This window comes from Rhinopithecus roxellana, chromosome 13, assembly GCF_007565055.1.
Source record: "Rhinopithecus roxellana isolate Shanxi Qingling chromosome 13, ASM756505v1, whole genome shotgun sequence".
Taxonomy (NCBI): domain Eukaryota; kingdom Metazoa; phylum Chordata; class Mammalia; order Primates; family Cercopithecidae; genus Rhinopithecus; species Rhinopithecus roxellana.
Genome location: NC_044561.1, coordinates 125,066,613 through 125,085,500, shown reverse-complemented (window position 1 = coordinate 125,085,500; position 18,888 = coordinate 125,066,613). Strand labels below are relative to the sequence as shown.

The 18,888-nt window shown below is 44.6% G+C and overlaps 1 protein-coding gene across 3 annotated transcripts in view; it reads left to right on the top strand.

Moving 5' to 3' along the window:
• The first annotated feature begins 4,537 nt into the window (after positions 1-4,537).
• The window catches only part of CASS4 (Cas scaffold protein family member 4), a 50,547-nt gene continuing 36,196 nt past the window's right edge, over positions 4,538-18,888 (top strand). The window contains exon 1 of one of the 3 annotated variants that reach the window (XM_030913957.1): positions 4,538-5,488. In XM_030913957.1, coding sequence (XP_030769817.1) covers positions 5,453-5,488 — 36 coding nt within the window. In that variant the 5' untranslated portion in view covers positions 4,538-5,452. The remainder of the gene's footprint in view (positions 5,489-18,888) is intronic. The other 2 variants (XM_030913956.1, XM_010356690.2) reach the window with 2 other exon arrangements.

Sequence of the window (18,888 nt, the reverse complement as noted above, 5' to 3'; positions counted from 1 at the left end):
TGAAAAGAATCTCCAACATGCGCTTCAACCAGTAAAGCTCTTTGTTTTCACACCTGATGATACAAACAGACTTCAGGGAGGGAGGAAACCATTGTTCCTAAGCAGGAGGCATCTGTTTCTGAAAAAGTGGCAAACCAGATATTTCGAGAGCCCTTTCAAGTCAAACCTGGATAGAACATTTTTTTAATCTCTAATAGTTAGCTGAGCTAGCAAGAAAGAAGGAATTCCTGAGAGGCAGAACAAAGCACAAATTCAGAGGATTCGCAGTGCTGGAGCACTTGAATAGGTCAGTTCCTGTGACCTACTGATGTCTGAGCAGAAAAGCTCTGAGGCTTCATGGAGTAGGAACTTTGGTCAAGACCCAGAAAGTCTGGAACTCCAAAGGTGCCCCCTTCAGTAAAAGGATGAACTTGACAAAAACCTGCCTCAGAGAAAGAGACGAGAAATCTGCCTGCTTGGTGCTGGCTCAGGGGTTTTCAGAGAGAGGGTGTCTGGTGTTGGCACAAGGGAGGGTCTCCTGAGAATTCGGTCCATGCATTTTTCCTCATGCGGGTTTGGACCAATTCACACTACCTGTACTGCTCAGAGAACATCAAATGGGGATCTTAAAGCAATCTCCAACTGATGCTGGCCACAAGTATCTGGCAGAGGCCACCGCAAATTCTCTGTGCAAGAACACATCTTAATCCCAGTCCTCAAATAATTGTCCCAGATAAACCTCTGAGGATCATGAACTCACAGGTATGTGAGGAAACAAGCCACCCTGATAAGAATCAGCAAAAATAGCAGAATCAGACTTGCAAGGACCTAGTGGAATTACCAGACACAGATTATATTCAGAGAACTAAAACAGTAACTAAAATGGGACCAAGGGGCCGGGCGTGGTGACTCACGCCTGGAATTCCACACTTTGGGAGTCCGAGGCAGTTGGATGGCTTGAGGTCAGGGGTTCCAGACCAGCCTGGGCAATAAGGCAAAACCTCATCTCTACCAAAAATACAAAAATACTAGCCAGGTGTAGTGGTGCACACCTGTAGTCCCAGCTACTCAGGAAGCAGAGGCATGAGAATCGCTTGAGCCAGGGAGATGGAAGTTGCAGTGAGCCAGGATCAAGCCACTGCACTCCAGCCTGGGCAACAAAGTGAGCCTCTGTATCAAAATAAAATGGGACCAAGGATTTAAAAGCTTGCACAAGGCCAGGCGCCGTGCCTCACACCAGTAATCTCAGCACTTTGGGAGGCTGAGACTGGTGGATCACCTGAGGCCAGGAGTTCAAGACCAGCCTGACCAACATGGAGAAACCCCAACTCTACTAAAAATACAAAAAAAAATTAGCCAGGCGTGGTGGTGCACGCCTGTAATCCCAGCTACTGAGGAGGCTGAGGCAGGAGCATCGCTTGAACCCAGGAGGCAGAGGTTGCGGTGGGCCAAGATCATGCCACTGCACTCCCGCCTAAGCAACAGAGCGAGACTCCGTCTCAAAAATACAAAAAAAAAAAAAACTTGCACAAGGGACTGGGCCGGTTTGAATTAAAGAATAAAACTTAGGGAAAAACATCCTATTGGAGTGTTTCTCTAGCTTCCATCGTGAATTGCTTTGACCTTTCCCTGGAACTCTTACCCTTGGCCTTGCTGCTCCCTGACTGGATATTTGACTCTCTGAAGCCTCTTTCACGGGTGTCTTTTGGCCAAGCCACTCCTCGCCACTCTGTCTGCTCGCCAGTGATGACCGCTTGCCCAGGGCATCATTTTCTGTCTGGCTTTTTCTTGCTGTCCCACCAGCATTCAGCCTTTCCATCCAGCTTCCTGTCCCCACTCTGTCCCCAAAGCATTTCTGTTGCATCTTTGTTTTCAGTTCTTGCCCTAATTCCTTTTCCCTCTCAACCTGGGGGTCAAAACTTGGGTGATAAAACTAAATAATCACTAATAACTAGAGTGGCTGCAGATTCCCCAGCCCTCCCAGTATTATCCCTGGACCAGAATATTTGGTGAATTTGTTGGCAATTCATGAAATTCTTTTTTTTTTTTCTTTAAGACGGTCTCACTCTGTCGCCCAGGCTAGAGTGCAGTGGTGCGACCTCCGCTCACTGCAACCTCCACCTCCCGCATTCAAACGATTCTCGTGCCTCAGCCTCCCAAGTATCTGGGATTATATGCATGCACCACCAAGCTCTGCTAATTTTGTACTTTTTGTAGAGACGGGGCTTTGCCATGTTGGCCTGGCTGGTCTTGAACTCCTGGCCTCGCCTGCCCTCCTCAGCCTCCCAACGTTCTGGGATTACAAGCCTGAGCTATCTTGCCCAGCCAACTCCCGAAATTCTGCTCTGACCAAAAGAGCTATTTTTATGAATAATCTTCATGAGATTACAGCCTGAAACTTCCGGCCAACACTTTAATGTTTTGAACATTGTAAGTCTGGTGTTCAGCTGTCCTTTATAATTCAAATATCGGGTGCCCAGTGTTTCACTACTAGCAGTCAGGGAGCTTGATAGTCACATGCAAACAACACAAAAGCATACAGAAAAACATGCAAAAGCAATTTTCCTCCCTACGCATGTATAGGGCACTATAGAAGTGAATTGGTCAGACTCAGTTGTCTCAGAAAAGAAAATTTAGTCCAAAATACTGTTCTTGGTAGCACATTTGCCAAGAGCATTAAGATTACCTCACTAGAGTCCTCCTGATGTGGTTTCCCTTGAACTCCAGCTGTTTCAGCCTTCAGACAACCGGATATTATGCAAGCACCCAATTTCCTAGAATAATAGTTCTTGCAATGTTTGTCCACATTAAAGACTCATTTGCCTTGAAATACTAATGGATTGCAGCAAAATGTCTAAGGCGGTTTCTCACACCTTTCATTCGGAAAAACCATAGAGGCCTCAAATAACAGACCGAGAGGTCAAGTCCCTTATTCACAAAATATCGAACTAGGTATCTATGTGGGAGCTAGTTGATATAATTTCAGGGCCAAAGCCTATGACTTTGTGTCTTACTTTTGTTTTCTAGTTTGGGTTGTTTTCCCTAGAAAAAACAACATGCAGATTATAGCATTCTGATCTGTATTATGAGCTTAAGGGCAGGCTCTTCGGTATGGGGAAGAATCACTGCCGGGAGTTTGCCAAGTTGATGGAAACCATCTGAACTTGAGTTACTGTGTAGTCTTTCCTAAGAGACTTGAATTCAGATTCTGGGTCTGTTACTTTACTATGTGACCTTGGGCAAGTTTATCCATCCTTCCTTTTTGTGACAGAGAATTTCAGACATAAATGAAAGTCAATAATACAGCAGAAACAGTGGTTTCCAGGGGCTGGGGAAGGAGGGGAATAACAAGTAACTGCTAATGGTGTAAATGTCCAGGAATTGAAAGAGGATTACTTTTTGGAGTGGTGGTTGCACAACTCTGAATGCACTAAAAACCACTGAATTGTATACTTTAAAAAGGTGAATTGGCCAGGTGCATTGGCTCACGCCTATAATCCCAGCACTTTGGGAGGCTAAGGCAGGCGTATCCCGAGGCCAGGAGATGGAGTCCATCCTGGCCAATGTGGTGAAACCCTGTCTCTACTAAAATACAAAAAAATTAGCCAGGCATGGTGGTGCGCACCTGTAATCCCAGGTACTCGGGAGGCTTAGGCAGGAGAATCGCTTGAAACCTGGAGGCAGAGGTTGCAGTGAGCTAAGATTACACCACTGCACTCCAGCCGGGTGACAGAGCAAGATTCCATCGCAAAAAAAAAAAAAAAAAAAAGATGAATTTTATGGTACCTGAATTATATCTTAATATAATATTAATATATTAATTATTAATATAAATTATATCTTCATATCTCTACGGATTTCCTCCTTGAACCAAACAGTGTTCATTCCATGGGGTCATTGTTCCCTCCCTGTTATCTGCTATCACCTGCAGCATGCCAATTACTTGGCTCTGGAAGTTAATTTCTAACAATGATAACATTTAAAAATATGGACTGTCTCGGCCAGAAATCAGTCAGCGACTTCAATGGGTAAATATGTCCTGGTGTCCAGACTTGTGGGGACTACACATCAGACAACCAGAAGGCAAGACGCTAAGGCTGTCTGTTGAACTTGTCTCAGAGGCGTGGTAAAAGAAAAGAAGAAAATTTAAAAATAAAATATAAAAAGATGCTGTCTGACAAGAAGAGAGCAGTGAGCGGAGACACAGCTGACTGGGGATGGAACTGGACCCTCGCTTGGAAGAATGGGTACCATTTTGTCTAAATAAAAATGAAGACCAGGTCCAGGCGTGGTGGCTCGCACCTGTAATCCCAGCATTTTGAGAGGCAGAGGTGGATGGATCACTTGATGTCAGGAGTTTGAGACCAGCCTGGCCAAGATGGTGAAGTCCTGTCTGCACTGAAAATACAAAAATGAGCCAGGCATGGTGGTGGGTGCCTGTAATCCCAGCTGCTTGGGAGGCTGAGGCAGGACAATCACTTGAACCCAGGAAGTGGAGGTTGCCGTGAGCCGAGATAGCACCACAGCGCTCCAGCCTGAGTGACAGAGAAGGACTCCATCTCAAAAAAAAAAAAAAAAATGCAGACTTATTTTGCACAGTGTCTGCTATGCTGTAGGTCCTCTCTAGAGATTGGATCTGAATGTAGGGAAAGTAGAAAGAGTTGGCAAGTGATGAGAAACTGCATGAGCTAGCGGGGGTTTCAAGTACAGCACACACGATTGGTTGATTTGATTTAAGGGAGCGAATACAGGTGTGGGACTCAGCATAGCCCTCAGTGCAGAGCCAGCACCCAGAAGATGTTAATCATTAGGTACCGTGAGCAAAGACCAGGAGGTGAGCGTGGGGTTCCGAGCAGGGAGAATGCACAGCTGACAGGGTGGGTAGAGTGGAGACTGTGTCCTTTAAGGCAGCCTGCTTGACTGCTTTTATCCTGGCTGTCATAAGGCAAGTTTTCGGGAGCAGGAAGGAAGAAAAGCTGACCGCTATCAGAAATTTGGCTTAGTGGCCTCTCATCAGGGAAATGAGCTTGGTCTGTCGGGTGGGAGTTCACCAGAGTTGAAAGGACAAGAATGCTGTATGTTCATACACTGAGCTCTTCAAAGTAGGAACTTCGCCCTCTAAAGCAGAAGAGTGGTGTTTTTCTTTCCTTCTTCTTCTTTTGTGGTTTCACATAGCAAATGAGTGACGGCCTCTACTTACAGACAAAGTGAGACGTCAGGCAGTGAGGCGTGAGTGTGGCTTGTATTTCTGGTCCTCCGCTCCTTCACTGCTTTCATTTTACTCTTATCGTGCTTTCCAGAAAGTTCGCCTGCTGGGAGAGTCTTTTTGATTATTTCCCATGTGTTGTCAGATAGCACCATAGAATTCAGTTTCTGAGAACCAGCCAGAAGCATGCAGTGACATTGCATAATCTGCCTCTGAAGCCGGAGATATTAGCTGTAGAGCTCAGGGGAGCTGCTCCACATCACCGACATGAAGGGAACAGGCGTCGTGGACGGTGCGCCCAAGGTGAGTGATGCGGGGCTGTTTGAATGGGCTCTGGCAGGGAGCAAGCTGTGATGATTAAGGTTGTTGACCAGCTTTAGTTGTGACTTTCTAATAAAGGCAAAGGTTGAATACCAGTGACATGTGAGTTTGAGATCGGAAAGTTTAACATAAGTTTAAGTGTGGGAAATAGATGTGCTGTAAAGCTCCTTACCAGTTTGCATCAAAGATGGGTGAAAATGACTTTGTAGTAGAAATCAGCTTACTTGGTTGACAGCACCGTCCATCATTTTGTGTCCAGCAAACTTCTGAAGCAAGATGTGAGTCTGTCTCAGTCCCCACTAATTCCTTCTTTCTCTGGACCCCAAAGACACTCAGTGCCACTCCAACTGTCCTGATTGATTTCTGTGCTCACCTCGCAATAGCAGAGCCCAGACCCTTGCCTGCAGCCTCCTGTGCTGAGCCCACAGTGGGCACTTACATGTTATTTTCATGTTTACTTGTGCATTATGTGAGCAAAGCTGGAGCTTTCAGACAGACTTCATGCCTGTCATGAATCAAAAAAGATTCACTATTTAGAAAGGTAAAAGAAGCCAGGCACGGTGGCACATACCTGTACTCCCAGCTACTGGAGAGGCTTAGGTGAAAGGATTAATCGAGCCCAGAAGTTTGAGTCCAGCCTGGGCAACATAGCAAGACCCCATCTCAAAAAAAAAGTTAAAATGGCTACCATATTAAAAAATTTACCCAGATGTAAAGAAAGTGAAGCTCAAGATCGTGTTTTCATCTTGCTATGCCCTTTTAAAATTTTAAGTAGAACAGTAAAAAAGAAATGAAACAAGCACTAAATGGGGAGCTTGCTTATAAAAAATCAATGCTTATTTTTAATTATAATAAAAGTGACGGCCAGGCACGGTGGCTCAAGCCTGTAATCCCAGCACTTTGGGAGGCCGAGACGGGTGGATCATGAGGTCAGGAGATCGAGACCATCCTGGCTAACACCGTGAAACCCCGTCTCTACTAAAAAATACAAAAAACTAGCCAGGCGAGGTGGCGGGCGCCTGTAGTCCCAGCTACTCGGGAGGCTGAGGCAGGAGAATGGCGTAAACCCGGGAGGCGGAGCTTGCAGTGAGCTGAGATCCGGCCACTGCACTCCAGCCTGGGCGATAGAGCGAGACTCCATCTCAAAAAAAAAATTTTTTTTTAAATTAAAAATAAATAAATAAATAAATAAAAGTGACTAGTGTGGCTGGGTGCAGTGGCTCACACCTGTAATCCCAGCACTTTGGGAGGCCAAGGCAGATGCATCACTTGAGGCCGGGAGTTTGGGACCAGCCTGACCAAGACGAAAAAACCCCATCTCTGCCAAAAATACAATTAGCTGAGCATGATGGCGCATGCCTGTGATCCCAGCTACTCGGGAGACTGAGGCACAAGAATTGCTTGAGCCTGGGAGGCAGAAGTTGCAGTGAGCTGAGATTATACCACTGCACTCCAGCCTGGGTGACAGAGCAAGACTCTGTCTCAAAAAAATCAAAACTAAATAACAAAAGAAAAAAATTGTAAAAATCACTAGTGGAATTTATGGCTGAGTAACCCATGATAGTCTCTCTTATATAGATTATATGTAAATATCTTAGCTACCCTAGAATTTTGTCCCCAACTACTTAATTTGAAAATTTTCAAACCATTGGAAAAATATGGGGAGCGTGGGGATTATTCAGTAAATCCCTGCGTATCTTTCACCTAGATCATGGGTTTATGGTACTTTGTCATATTTGTGTGCATCTATTTGTGTATATTTAGACACTGGAACACACTTTGTTTTTATTGTTGTTGTTAAACTCTTTGAAAATAAATGGCCAATACAATGATGCTCCACCCCTAAACTTCATTATGTGTCTCCTAAGAACAAGGACATTCATCTACAGAACGTAGAAGAATATCCACATATCATCATACCCAAGAACATTTCACATTGATTTAATAATACCATTCTACGATTCAGTCCAATTCACATTTTCCAAAATTATCCTTTGTAGCTTTTCTGGCTGTTGTTATTTGTTTGTGTGTTTGTCTTTCTGATCCAGGTGGTGTTTGTCAGTTCTCAGTTCTTAATCTAGAACAATCTACTACCTTTTTCTCTTTCATAACATTGATCTTTATTCTAAATAGCCTAGATTTTTTTTTTATGATTTAGACTTCTTTTTATGTGCTGCTTATTCTGTCTAAATAATTTATGTAGCACTTTACAATTGGGTAGGGTTTCGTTATTTAAAAATAATATTTTTAGCAATGGGGGTATCACTCTGTTGTCCAAGCTGTACTCAAATTCCTGAACTCAGGTGATTCTTCTGCCGCAGCCTCCCGAGTAGCTGGGACTACAGGGGCACACCACCGAGCCCCACTGCAATTTGTAAATAACGTGCATGTATGCATGGAACATGTAATTGATATTCCCAGCATCCCCATGAAATTCTGCTATTAATATTATACAGATAGGCCGGGATCGGTGGCTCACACCTATAATCCCACCACTTTCAGAGGCTAAAGCGGGTGGATCACTTGAGGTCAGGAGATTAGCCTGGCCAAAATGGTGAAACCCCATCTCTACTAAAAATACAAAAAAATTAGCTGGGCGTAGTAGTGCACGCCTGTATTCCCAGCTATTTGGGAGGCTGAGGCAGGAGAATTGCTTGAACCCAGGAGGCGGAGGTTGCAGTGAGCCAAGATTGTGCCATTGCACTCCAGCCTGAGCAACAAGAGTGAAACTCCATCTCAAAAATAATAATAATAATATGTGTGTGTGTGTGTGTGTATGTGTATGTATATATACACATATACATATATACATATACATATATATACACATATACATATATATATACACATATACATATATATACACATATACATATATATATACACATATACATATATATATACATATACATATATATATATATATATATATATATATATATATAATGGTAGCCAACCCTTACCAGTTGTCTGCGTGTGAGGCCCTGTGCTGAGTGCTCCACTTGCATTGTCTCATTATTACATCCTCACAACATCCTCATGAAGCAGAGGTTTTATTCCCCTGTCATGGACAAGGAAACAAGGCCTCACTGACTTGCCCAAGGCCATACAGCTAGTAGGTGGCAAGGCCAGGTATAAACCCCAGGCAGACTAAGCTCAGAGCCCCATTCTTAGCTCATTATATTCTCTCCCTTGGATCAGGGGTTGGCAAACTCTTCATAAAGAGCCAGATAGTATTTTATGCTTTGCAGGCCAAATACGATCTCTGTTGCATATTGTTGTTTGTTTATGCAGTCCTTAAGATATGTACAATCATTCTTCACTCATGGCCATCTGTCTAGATTTGGTCCACAGGCCCTTATGTAGCAGCTTATGTCCTCTCAGTTTACACAGGCCACCCCCACCCACCCACGCAGTACCAGGAAACACCCAAGTTGTTGGCTTCTAGTTCAGAGGCATCCTCAGTTAACCGTTTCTTGGGTGTCCTTACAGAAACTATCAATGCTTCTATAAGATACATATTTGAAGGTTTTACACAAATGAGAGCTGTGAGTAAAGAGCTGTTGAACTTCTTGCCTTTAGCAACTAACAATAGGTACTGGTGTTCAGTTCATATTAGTGCAGTTGATCCATCTCATTAATCTTAATGCCTATATTGTTGCTCAATTGCTTAATAAATGGGAGCACAATGCTTCAGGGGGTCATGTCATGTCAGTGGTCCTTAGCTTTGGGGCATTCGCCTTTAAAACAACCCTGCCTTTCATTCAGGGCCACCGCAGATAGCCTTTCAGAAAACACTGAAGTTCGCCTTCGTACATTGGATGGTAAACAGGGACTGCTCTGGCAAGCTGTTCCTGATTCTACCTGCCGGCCAGTAGCTCCGTTGCCAGTGGAGCTGCTTTCACCTTTGTGCGTAGCAGATTTTGTTTAATTACCAGACCGATTTATTCTGTTTTTTAAAAACTGTTTTAGGCCGGGCGCGGTGGCTCAAGCCTGTAATCCCAGCACTTTGGGAGGCCGAGGCGGGCGGATCACGAGGTCAGGAGATCCAGACCCTCCTGGCTAACACGGTGAAACCCCGTCTCTACTAAAAAATACAAAAAACTAGCCGGGCGAGGTGGCGGGCGCCTGTAGTCCCAGCTACTCGGAGGCTGAGGCGGGAGAATGGCCGGAACCTGGGAGGCGGAGCTTGCAGTGAGCCGGGATCGCGCCACTGCACTCCAGACCGGGCGACACAGCGAGACTCCGTCTCAAAAAAAGAAAAAAAATGTTTTATAGAAAAAGGGGACATTTTAAAAAAAAACACGTGATATTAGTGACAGGAAACACTGGCCTTAAAGGTGGTAAATTTAACACCTTATTCATTGGTTTATTGGACTCTAGCCAGCTAGTCAACTCCATTCAAGAAATACTAGAAATTTAGTTTTTGTGGGTTTTTTTGAGACAGAGTTTCACTGTGTCGCCCAGGCTGGAGTGCAGTGGCACGATCTTGGCTTACTGCAACCTCCACCTCCCAGGTTCAAGCAGTTCTCTTGCCTCAGCTTCCTGAGTAGCTGGGATTACAGGCATGTGCCACCATGTTCAGCTAATTTCTGTATTTTTAGTAGAGACAGAGTTTCACCATGTTGGCCAGGGTGGTCTCAAACTCCTGACCTCAAGTGATCCACCTGTCTTGGCCTCCCAAAGTACTGGGATTATAGGCGTGAGCCACCGCGCCCGGCCAGAAATTTAGTTCAAGGCAGATACGTGGGTTTATTATGTGTAAGTTCTTATTTTGGATTTTTGGTGCTTTCAAGTTATGAAAATAGAGTCTGCAATATACTTTAGTGATTCAGTCCTGTTTGCTGTAAATTCTGTTTACTTCTGTGTGTGTGTGCAGACGCACGCACATGCTATTACAGGTAACATTGAAATTAGCATCTTCATACACAGCCCTTTTTTCCCCCTAATAACATTATTTTCTCACTGGAGTAAATGTCCAGGAATTGAAAGAGGATTACTGAATGAAATAAGCATTGGCACTTATTTTCCATCATTTTCTGAGAATTTCTGATATTTGATTCTATTTTAAACCTACTTTCCACAGTATTTTCTCTACAATCTGTACTTTCTTTCATAAAGACAGCTATGTGCTCACTCAGTTTTCTGAAGACACTTTTCAAGCAAGCATCTTTATTATGTTATTGAAGAATGGATGGTCCAATATTTATACTGTAAGAACATTTAAATGTGCTTAACTATCTTTCACGTTTTAAATTCAGCCTCAATTAAAGAGCAAATCTTTTTTGTCTCTCTTCCATCTCAACTCTGAGTGGCATGGTTCTGGACCCACTCAAGAAAGATCAAGGTGCAGACGTAGAATTTTTTGTAAAATCTTCCACATTCTCAAGATTGGTTTAAACATGACAAAATGTGGTGGCTTGGAAATGTCTGCCACGTGACTTGGCTTGCTTCAGTGCTTCTGGGCAAGAAAGGTGAGGCTTCACTTGTGAGTGGAGAGCAGTTTTAGGTTCTCTTTGTACCTTTAGCATCTCTGAGGTGGTGAGCAAGACATTTCAGACTCAGTCTCTGTTGAAGGGCAAATGGGATTGTGTGCAGAAAGCTGACCTGTCCCTTGAGGGCCCATTAGATCCCACTCCCAGCAGCTCTCCGGCCTCAGTTCCTTCCCCTTCTCCCCTGCTGTTCCCCATCCTGGATGCTCCTCTCTCTAGCCAGCATCACTTCACCCAGAGGCCTCTCTGGGCCATGCTGTGCAAATCACCTCCCCCCCACACAGGCCCACCGCCATCACTCTCATCTATCTTACCTACACTTATTAAGATCTGAAATTATCTCACTTTATTTGTTCATCTGTCTTCCTCTCTGGGAGCAAAACTCCATGAGGGACAGACCTGGACTTTCTTATTTCATCCTGCATCTCTGGTGCCTACGGCAGTGCCTGCACAAAGTAGGTGCTCAATAAATGCTTTGTGGTAATGTGTGTGAATGAATGGGAGGTTACAGGGAGTGCAGGTGGAGCCCTGGCTGCAGCCCCGCTGTGAGGATAGGAACAGCACTACTTTCTAGTCAGCAGTTGTTTGGCAACAGAGGTCATTCCTGACTCTCAGCTCTCTAACCCCTACCTGGCCTCAGCCTAAGCTGCCACTCAGCCTGCTGTCTTGACAATTGGCCCCTCCTTTTCCATGGTCAGATGTTGCCTTAGATGCAAGCTGTTGCTATTGAAATCAAGGTCACAAAGACCTGTTGCCTCCCTCCAGCATTTGCCAGCAACTTCCTCCCTTCATCTATTCCATGAGGCAAAACAGCCCAGATACAACACCCAACTCGAAAACACAGCCCACCATCCATAGCTCAGCCATTCACCCAATGCATAGTATTGGGCTCTGGGGGTTCAGGGTGATCAAGACAGAACTATTCCAGTGGAGTCAGCATGACAGTGAGCAAATAGACCCATGGTTTCAGGTGGTGAGAACTGCCAGAAAGAGGAGAAAACGGGGATCTGATGGAGGCGATGGATGGAAAAGGCCACTCTGAAGACCCAAGAGATGGGAAAAGCATTCCAGACAGAGGGAACAGCAGATGCTAAGGCCCTGCAGTGGGAATGCATTCAGCATAGCAGAGTGCCCATATAAAAACCAGTGGGGTCAAAGCAGAGTAAACCGAGAGAGAGAGTGGTCAGAAGTGAGATCTGAGGTGTTAGCAAGATAACATAGGGCCCGGTCGGCTGTGTAAGAGCTTTGAAGCCATTCTAATTGCAAAGGAAACCACCAACCCACTTAAGGCAGGAGATGACATGGTCTGATTTATGTTTTCTAGATCACTCAGGCTGCTGTACAATAAATGGGCTGTAGGTAGGAAAGAGCCAAAGCTGGTAAATATGGAGACTTCAGTGTAGGTGGCTTCATTTTCCTTTGGGTTGGCGTCCTGCTCTTCTCCATGGACATGAAGGAGAATCATGTACTCTGTCTTTAGAAAAAGCAAAACTTTTGGTGTTTGAGACTGCTGGTTGCCGTGTGGGGTGGGGGGTGGTTGTGAGCATAACAAATAGTAAATCGAGGAGTAGATAGCTTCTATTTATGTGTGCCATGTTTGATTCAGGAACACAATGTACCTTTCATTCCTTCAACAAATATTGAATGCCTGCTGCATGCCACGCATTGTTCTAAATGCTTCCAAGGCCAAGTGCCTGGTCCCCTGTCTCCATATGTAGTAAATAATTATTATGACTAATAAAAAATTCATCATATACTCATTATTGGTTCCCCTGTTTAATCACCTGTAGTCTTTGAACATTTCAGTTCCTGTAGAGCACACTTAGGGGGAAAAAAAATTCATCATATACTCATTATTGGTTCCCCTGTTTAATCACCTGTAGTCTTTGAACATTTCAGTTCCTGTAGAGCACACTTAGGGGGAAAAAAGGCTAAGGAGAATGCCACCATCACCCCAAAACGTAAAAGGCCTGCGAATAGATAGGCGCTTGGCCGACATGATAATGGAATGGGGAAGCAACTGTAGAATGAAAACAGGGCCGTTTTGGAATTGCGATGACTAAGGGAGGAAATGACAGCGGCCTGAAGGGGAAATAGCTTAAAAGGAGGAAGGTGGGAGGCTGGTAAGAGGGCTGCCACAGAGGGGGAGATTAGAACACTCCAACTTGAGTTACGAAAAAAGGAAATACACTTCTTAGGAACTATTTCCAAACATAACGCCCCTAAAGCATTTGTTCAGGGGAAGAGCAGCCTTGTACACACACCTACAAAAAGTAGAGTCGACACTGAGAAGAACATGCGTGGCCTCCTCTCCCTGGGACAGCATCCCTAGCTCTCGGTGTGGGAGATCCTGCCTTTTTTTTTTTTTCCTGCTCAGGCTGGAGTGTAGTGGCACAATCTCAGCTCAGCGCAGCCTCCACGTCTTGGGCTTAAGTGATCCTCCCACCTCAGCCTCCTAAGTAGCTGGGGCTTCAGGCATGCACCACTGTGCCCGGCTAATTTTTGTATTTTTCGTAGAAGTGGGGTTTTTTTCACCATGTTGCCCAGGCTGGTCTCGAACTCCTGTTTTCAAGTGATTTGCCCACCTCAGCTTCCCATAGTACTGGGATCATAGGCGTGAGCTACCGTGCCCGGCCAGGCTCTGCACTCTTAAAACTCCTCCAGGAGGCCAGGCACGGTGGCTCACACCTGTAATCCCAGCACTTTGGGAGGCCAAGACAGGTGAATCACCTGGGGTCAGGAGTTCAATACCAGCCTGATCAACATGGAGAAACCCCATCTCTACTAAAAATACAAAAATTAGCTGGGCGTGGTGGTGCACGCCTGTAATCCCAGCTACTTGGGAGACTGAGGCAGGAGAATCACTTGAACCCAGGAGGCGGAGGTTGCGGTGAGCCGAAATCGCGCCACTGCACTCCAGCCTGGGCAACGAGAGCAAAAACTCCGTCTCAAAAACAAACAAACAAAAGCAAGCTCCTCTAGGAGACGAGTGCGGATCTTGAAAAAGTTATTCACAGGCAATTCTAGGCCACTTACCTGGCCACTCAGAGAGTTTCTGCACGAGTTTATGAGTTAGTGAATGTATTGTTCTTTTCCTTCAAACAATTGCTTCACCTTATCATCAAGAGCAGCTTTTGTGTGCTCTCCATGTTCTGGACAGCCCAGGCAGTCTGTCTTCTGTGGGGCTAGGGAGGGATAGGAGGCAAGAGAGCAATAGGTCATCTCTGTGTCTTGGAGGTGTTTGCCATCTGGTTAACAGTAAGTGAAAAGTGCTTTGTGGAATGTTCACTTTGGGTTCAGAAATTTGCTTTTAGAGACGGGGTCTCACTTTGTCACCCAGACTGGAGTGCAGTGGTGGGTTTTTTTTGTTTTTTTTTTGTTTGTTTGTTTTTTTCTGAGACGGAGTCTCGCTCTGTCACCCAGGCTGGAGTGCAGTGGGGCAATCTCAGCTCACTGCAAGCTCCGCCTCCCAGGTTCCGGCCATTCTCCTGCCTCAGCCTCCTGAGTAGCTGGGACTACAGGTGCCTGCCACCTCGCCCGGCTAGTTTTTTGTGTTTTTTAGTAGAGACAGGGTTTCACCGTGTTAGCCAGGATGGTCTCGATCTCCTGACCTCGTGATCCGCCCGTCTCGGCCTCCCAAAGTGCTGGGATTACAGGCTTGAGCCACCGCACCCGGCCCAAGTGCACTGGTGTCATCGTAGTTCACTACAACCTCAAACTCCTGGGCTCAAGCAATCCTCCTGCCTCAGCCTCCCAAGTAGCTGAGACTACAGGTGCACACCACCATGCCCATCTAATTTTTTTTTTTTTTTTTTTTTTTGTAGAGATGAGGGGCTCTTCCTATATTACCCAGGCTTGTCTCAAACTTCTGACCTCAAGCATTCCTCCTGCCTCAGCCTCCTAAAGCACTGAGATTATAGGAGTGAGCCACCATACCCAGCCTAGGTTCAAAAGTGAGAGTCTCACCACAGTTGAAAGGGGAATAGAAGCACAAGAGTCAGTAATTAATAACAAGCAACTCAAGGTGCTCCTTCCTTACACTCGTGTTCCCCAAAGTGAGGTGATTGCCAGCCACTGGGAGTCAGGGCCAGTTACATAAGACATTCTCCCTTAGCTCCCTTTGGGTATCCCAAATAAGGGTTGGGATGGGTTTATGTGTAGTCCGTTATTAACAACTAAACAAACAGACCTAGTGAATTGCAATACATTCACACCAACAGAACAAAAGAAGAAAAACTTAAACAACAGAGTGGCTCCTTGCTTTCCTGAAGCACCTCTAAAAATGACCATAGAAAAATGGAAAAGTTGGTGAACAAGCCTGAACCTTCACTCATTTCTCTGTGATACATTAAACAGCTTGAGCCAGCTTTGAATTCTTCCTAGTCAATCAAATGGAAAAACCACACCTACAGGGACCCTGACTGTGGGCATGCCAGAGGATTTCAAGTGTGGTGCACAGAACAGTTTTTTACATTACTGGTGTATCTTGATGTGCATTCAAACAAACTAAAACTAGCTCATCAAACCTGGAATTTCATGGGTAACATTGCTGAGGGAGAGTTTTTTTTTAATTGGCTCAATTTATTATTTTACCTAAAAAATTGTAGTGGCACATGGATATGATAGGAAGCAGGCAGTCGCTAGACACACAAAGCTTTAGAAACACAGGCTGAGGGCCGAGTGTGGTAACTGATGCCTGTAATCCCAGCACTTTGGGAGGCTGCAGTGGGAGGATCACTTGAGCCCAGCTGTTGAAGACCAGCCTGGGCAACATAGCGAGACTGTGTCTCTACAAAAAATTTTAAAAATTAGCTAGGTGTGGTGGCTCATGCCTGTAGTCCTAGCTACTTGAAAGGCTCAGGTGGGACGATTGTTTGAGCCCAGGAGTTCGAGGCTGCAGTGAGCTGTGATTGTGCCACTGCACTCCAGACTGGGTGACAAAGTGAGACCCTGTCTCTAGAAAAGAAAAGAGAGAAACACAGCCTTAGACAAAGTTTTCTTCTAATTGGAGTTGACATAATTGCTTATGACTCATCAAATAACACAAAACTCCTTTCTTTATGCCTTTCCTCACTTTTTTCCTTAAAAAACGAAAAAAGAAAAAGGAAAGAGGGAAGGAAAGGAAAGGAAGTTAGAGAGGAAAAACACCTGTGTGTTATTTTCTCTGTAATCCCTCGGATGGCTTTCATGAACTAAGAGGTAAGAGTAAGAAAAGAAGTCATGGGAAACATAGATTTTACAGCTGGATGGGAACTTGGCGATTGCCCTGTGAAGCTATCTCACTTGCAGGTGAAGAAACTGAACCCCAGAGAAGTTCTGTTACTTGCCTCTCCTTCGGTGGGTTTTTCATGAGCAAGGGTGAAATTGTCAACTCCTTAACTTGATCCAACAGTTCCCCAAACCAAATATCTTAAGCACTAACTCAGGGACTTAGCTGGCAAGGAATAGACTTGGCGGTGGGAGGCACTGGCAAGGCTGTGAATGAACACACTAGGATCTCTGGAGCACTTTGAGTTGGAGAATGCAGTCTGGTATGACATGGGCCCATCTTGGGCCACAGACATGATAATCAATTATGTGAAGGCCTGAGAGACCTTTATTGTGTCGTTTCAATCCTGAGCTTAGATCAAGGAGACTGGTTACCTGTTCCCCTGGTGTATATTGTCAGACGTACAGTAGGTGCTTGATAAATAATTGCCAATTGAATGAAGCCTTAAGTGCGCTTAGCAAGGTTTCCACGAGTAGGGGAAGTATATTAGAGCATGTCAATCTGGGTAAGACCCAAACCTACTGGAAAAGCACAGTATTCAGTTATCAGAGAAGCAAATGCTTCATTTCCACTGGGTGGCTTTGGAATTTTTTTCTGGCCACAACCTCCTCCTCAAAGCCCCATTAGTAGGCAGTGCCTCCTACAGCTGCAGAAGTTCCTTTAAAGTGTGGCTTTTTCATCTGAATCATCAGGAAGAATTCAAAGCTGGCTGGGTCAGAGTTCAAAGTTTTCAAGGAGAACCCAGTTAAAGTTTGTGCTTATTTACAGCATATGCCATTCTCCAGGATTATTTTTAGAGATGTTAAGAAAGTAAGGAACTCCCTTTGCATTAAAGTTTTTCTTTTTCTCTCATATCCCTCCTCATATGCAAGTTCACCAGGTTTATTCACTTCGTTGTCCCTGGTTTCTATGGATAAACCAGCCACGAAGGCTATTTGCATCCATTTGGATGGGAGGGAACCAATGGGAGGGTGGGAGAGAATGCATTATGCAACCAGCCCATCATTCCCCATGGCTAGGATAGCAGGAAGGGCAGCGAGCCTCCCCCAAGAGCTTAGAGATCCACTGACCACATCCACAGGCAAGGACAGCTGCAGAGAAAGTTTAGACCCAGACCTCACAGCATTCCTGCACAAACTCCTACAGAAAGAGTTCCCTTTCCAAGCGATTTGCGACTTCTGCTGGTGTTTTCCGGGATATGGATAGTACTTTTTAAAATCATTTCTTTAAAGGATCAAGATGAAGGTGAATGTGAGTATCTGAGTTTCTGTCTTCTGACATCTATTTCCTACAACTATTTGATTGCTTGGCACTCTGAGTTAACTGTATAAAGGGGTCCAGAGCTTGTTATTTCCAGTGCTCCCCACTATATTAAGGAAATAGGTAATGATGGTTTCCCAATGACTGTCACACCATGGGAAACAATTGAAAGTTGCATCCCGTTTTGAAACCAGAAAGGGAGACCTTATATTTTTGTTTAGAAAGTTATATTCTATTCTATTAGGTTTTGTTTTAAAGCTTAAATATTACTTTATTTTATTTATTTATTTATCTATCTATCTATTTATTTATTTATTGAGATGCAGTGTCGCTCTGTTGCCCAGGCTGGAGTGCAGTGGCGCAATCTCAGCTCACTGCAACCTCCACCTCCTGAGTTTAAGCAACTATCCTGTTTCCACCTCCCCAGAAGCTGGGACCACAGGCGCGCACCACCATGCCCCGCTAATTTTTGTATTTTTAGTAGAGTCGGGGTTTCACCATGTTGGCCAGGCTGGTCTTGAACTCCTGACCTCAAGTGATCCACACACCTCGGCCTCCCAAACTGTTGGGATTACAGACATGAGCCACTGCGCCTGGCCTTAAATGTTACTTTAAATGTAAGAGTAGTTGGGAAAAGGGAGTTTCAATTCACACTTCCAGTTAAATAACTTTCAGATCATTTTCTGCACATTCTGGAGCTTTTCATTCAAGAATTTTCACCTTTTTCAAAAACAGAGCTGAAGCAGAAACTCAGTTCTTTTCCTAGCCTATTTGGCAAATTAGTATCAATCACAAAAAAGGCAGCAGTTTCCCTTCAGCATCTCTCACTTAACTACTTTGCTAAGTTTTTTTTTTAAAACAGCTCCAAGAGAAACAACTGTCCTTTATGTGAGATGATGCAAGAAACCACTTAGCTATCACCTCGTTAAAAGAATTCAAAATATTTCTGATAATGAGATGCAGATTACTGAAGCAAAGCTGTCTCAAGTTTTACAACCTCATAAACTAATTCTCTCACCACATTAGACATGACAAATTAAAGAGACAGTTTAATCTACTTGCAAATTCTTAGATCAAGTTCTGGTTATGAAATATACCATTTTCTTATTTTAAGTGACAGTTCCTCATAACTTATGGAATTTTACTTTTAAATGTAAATATTGATATGGAAAGCCACCGCAATTCATGGGGGAAAATAAAAGTTAAGATTACAACTTTAGCCAGGCACAGTGGCTCACGCCTGTAATCCCAGCACTTTGGGAGGCCGAGGCGGGTGGATCACCTGAGGTCAGGAGTTCGAGACCAGCCTGGCCAACATGGCGAAACCCTGTCTCTACTAAAAATACAAAAATTTACCAGGC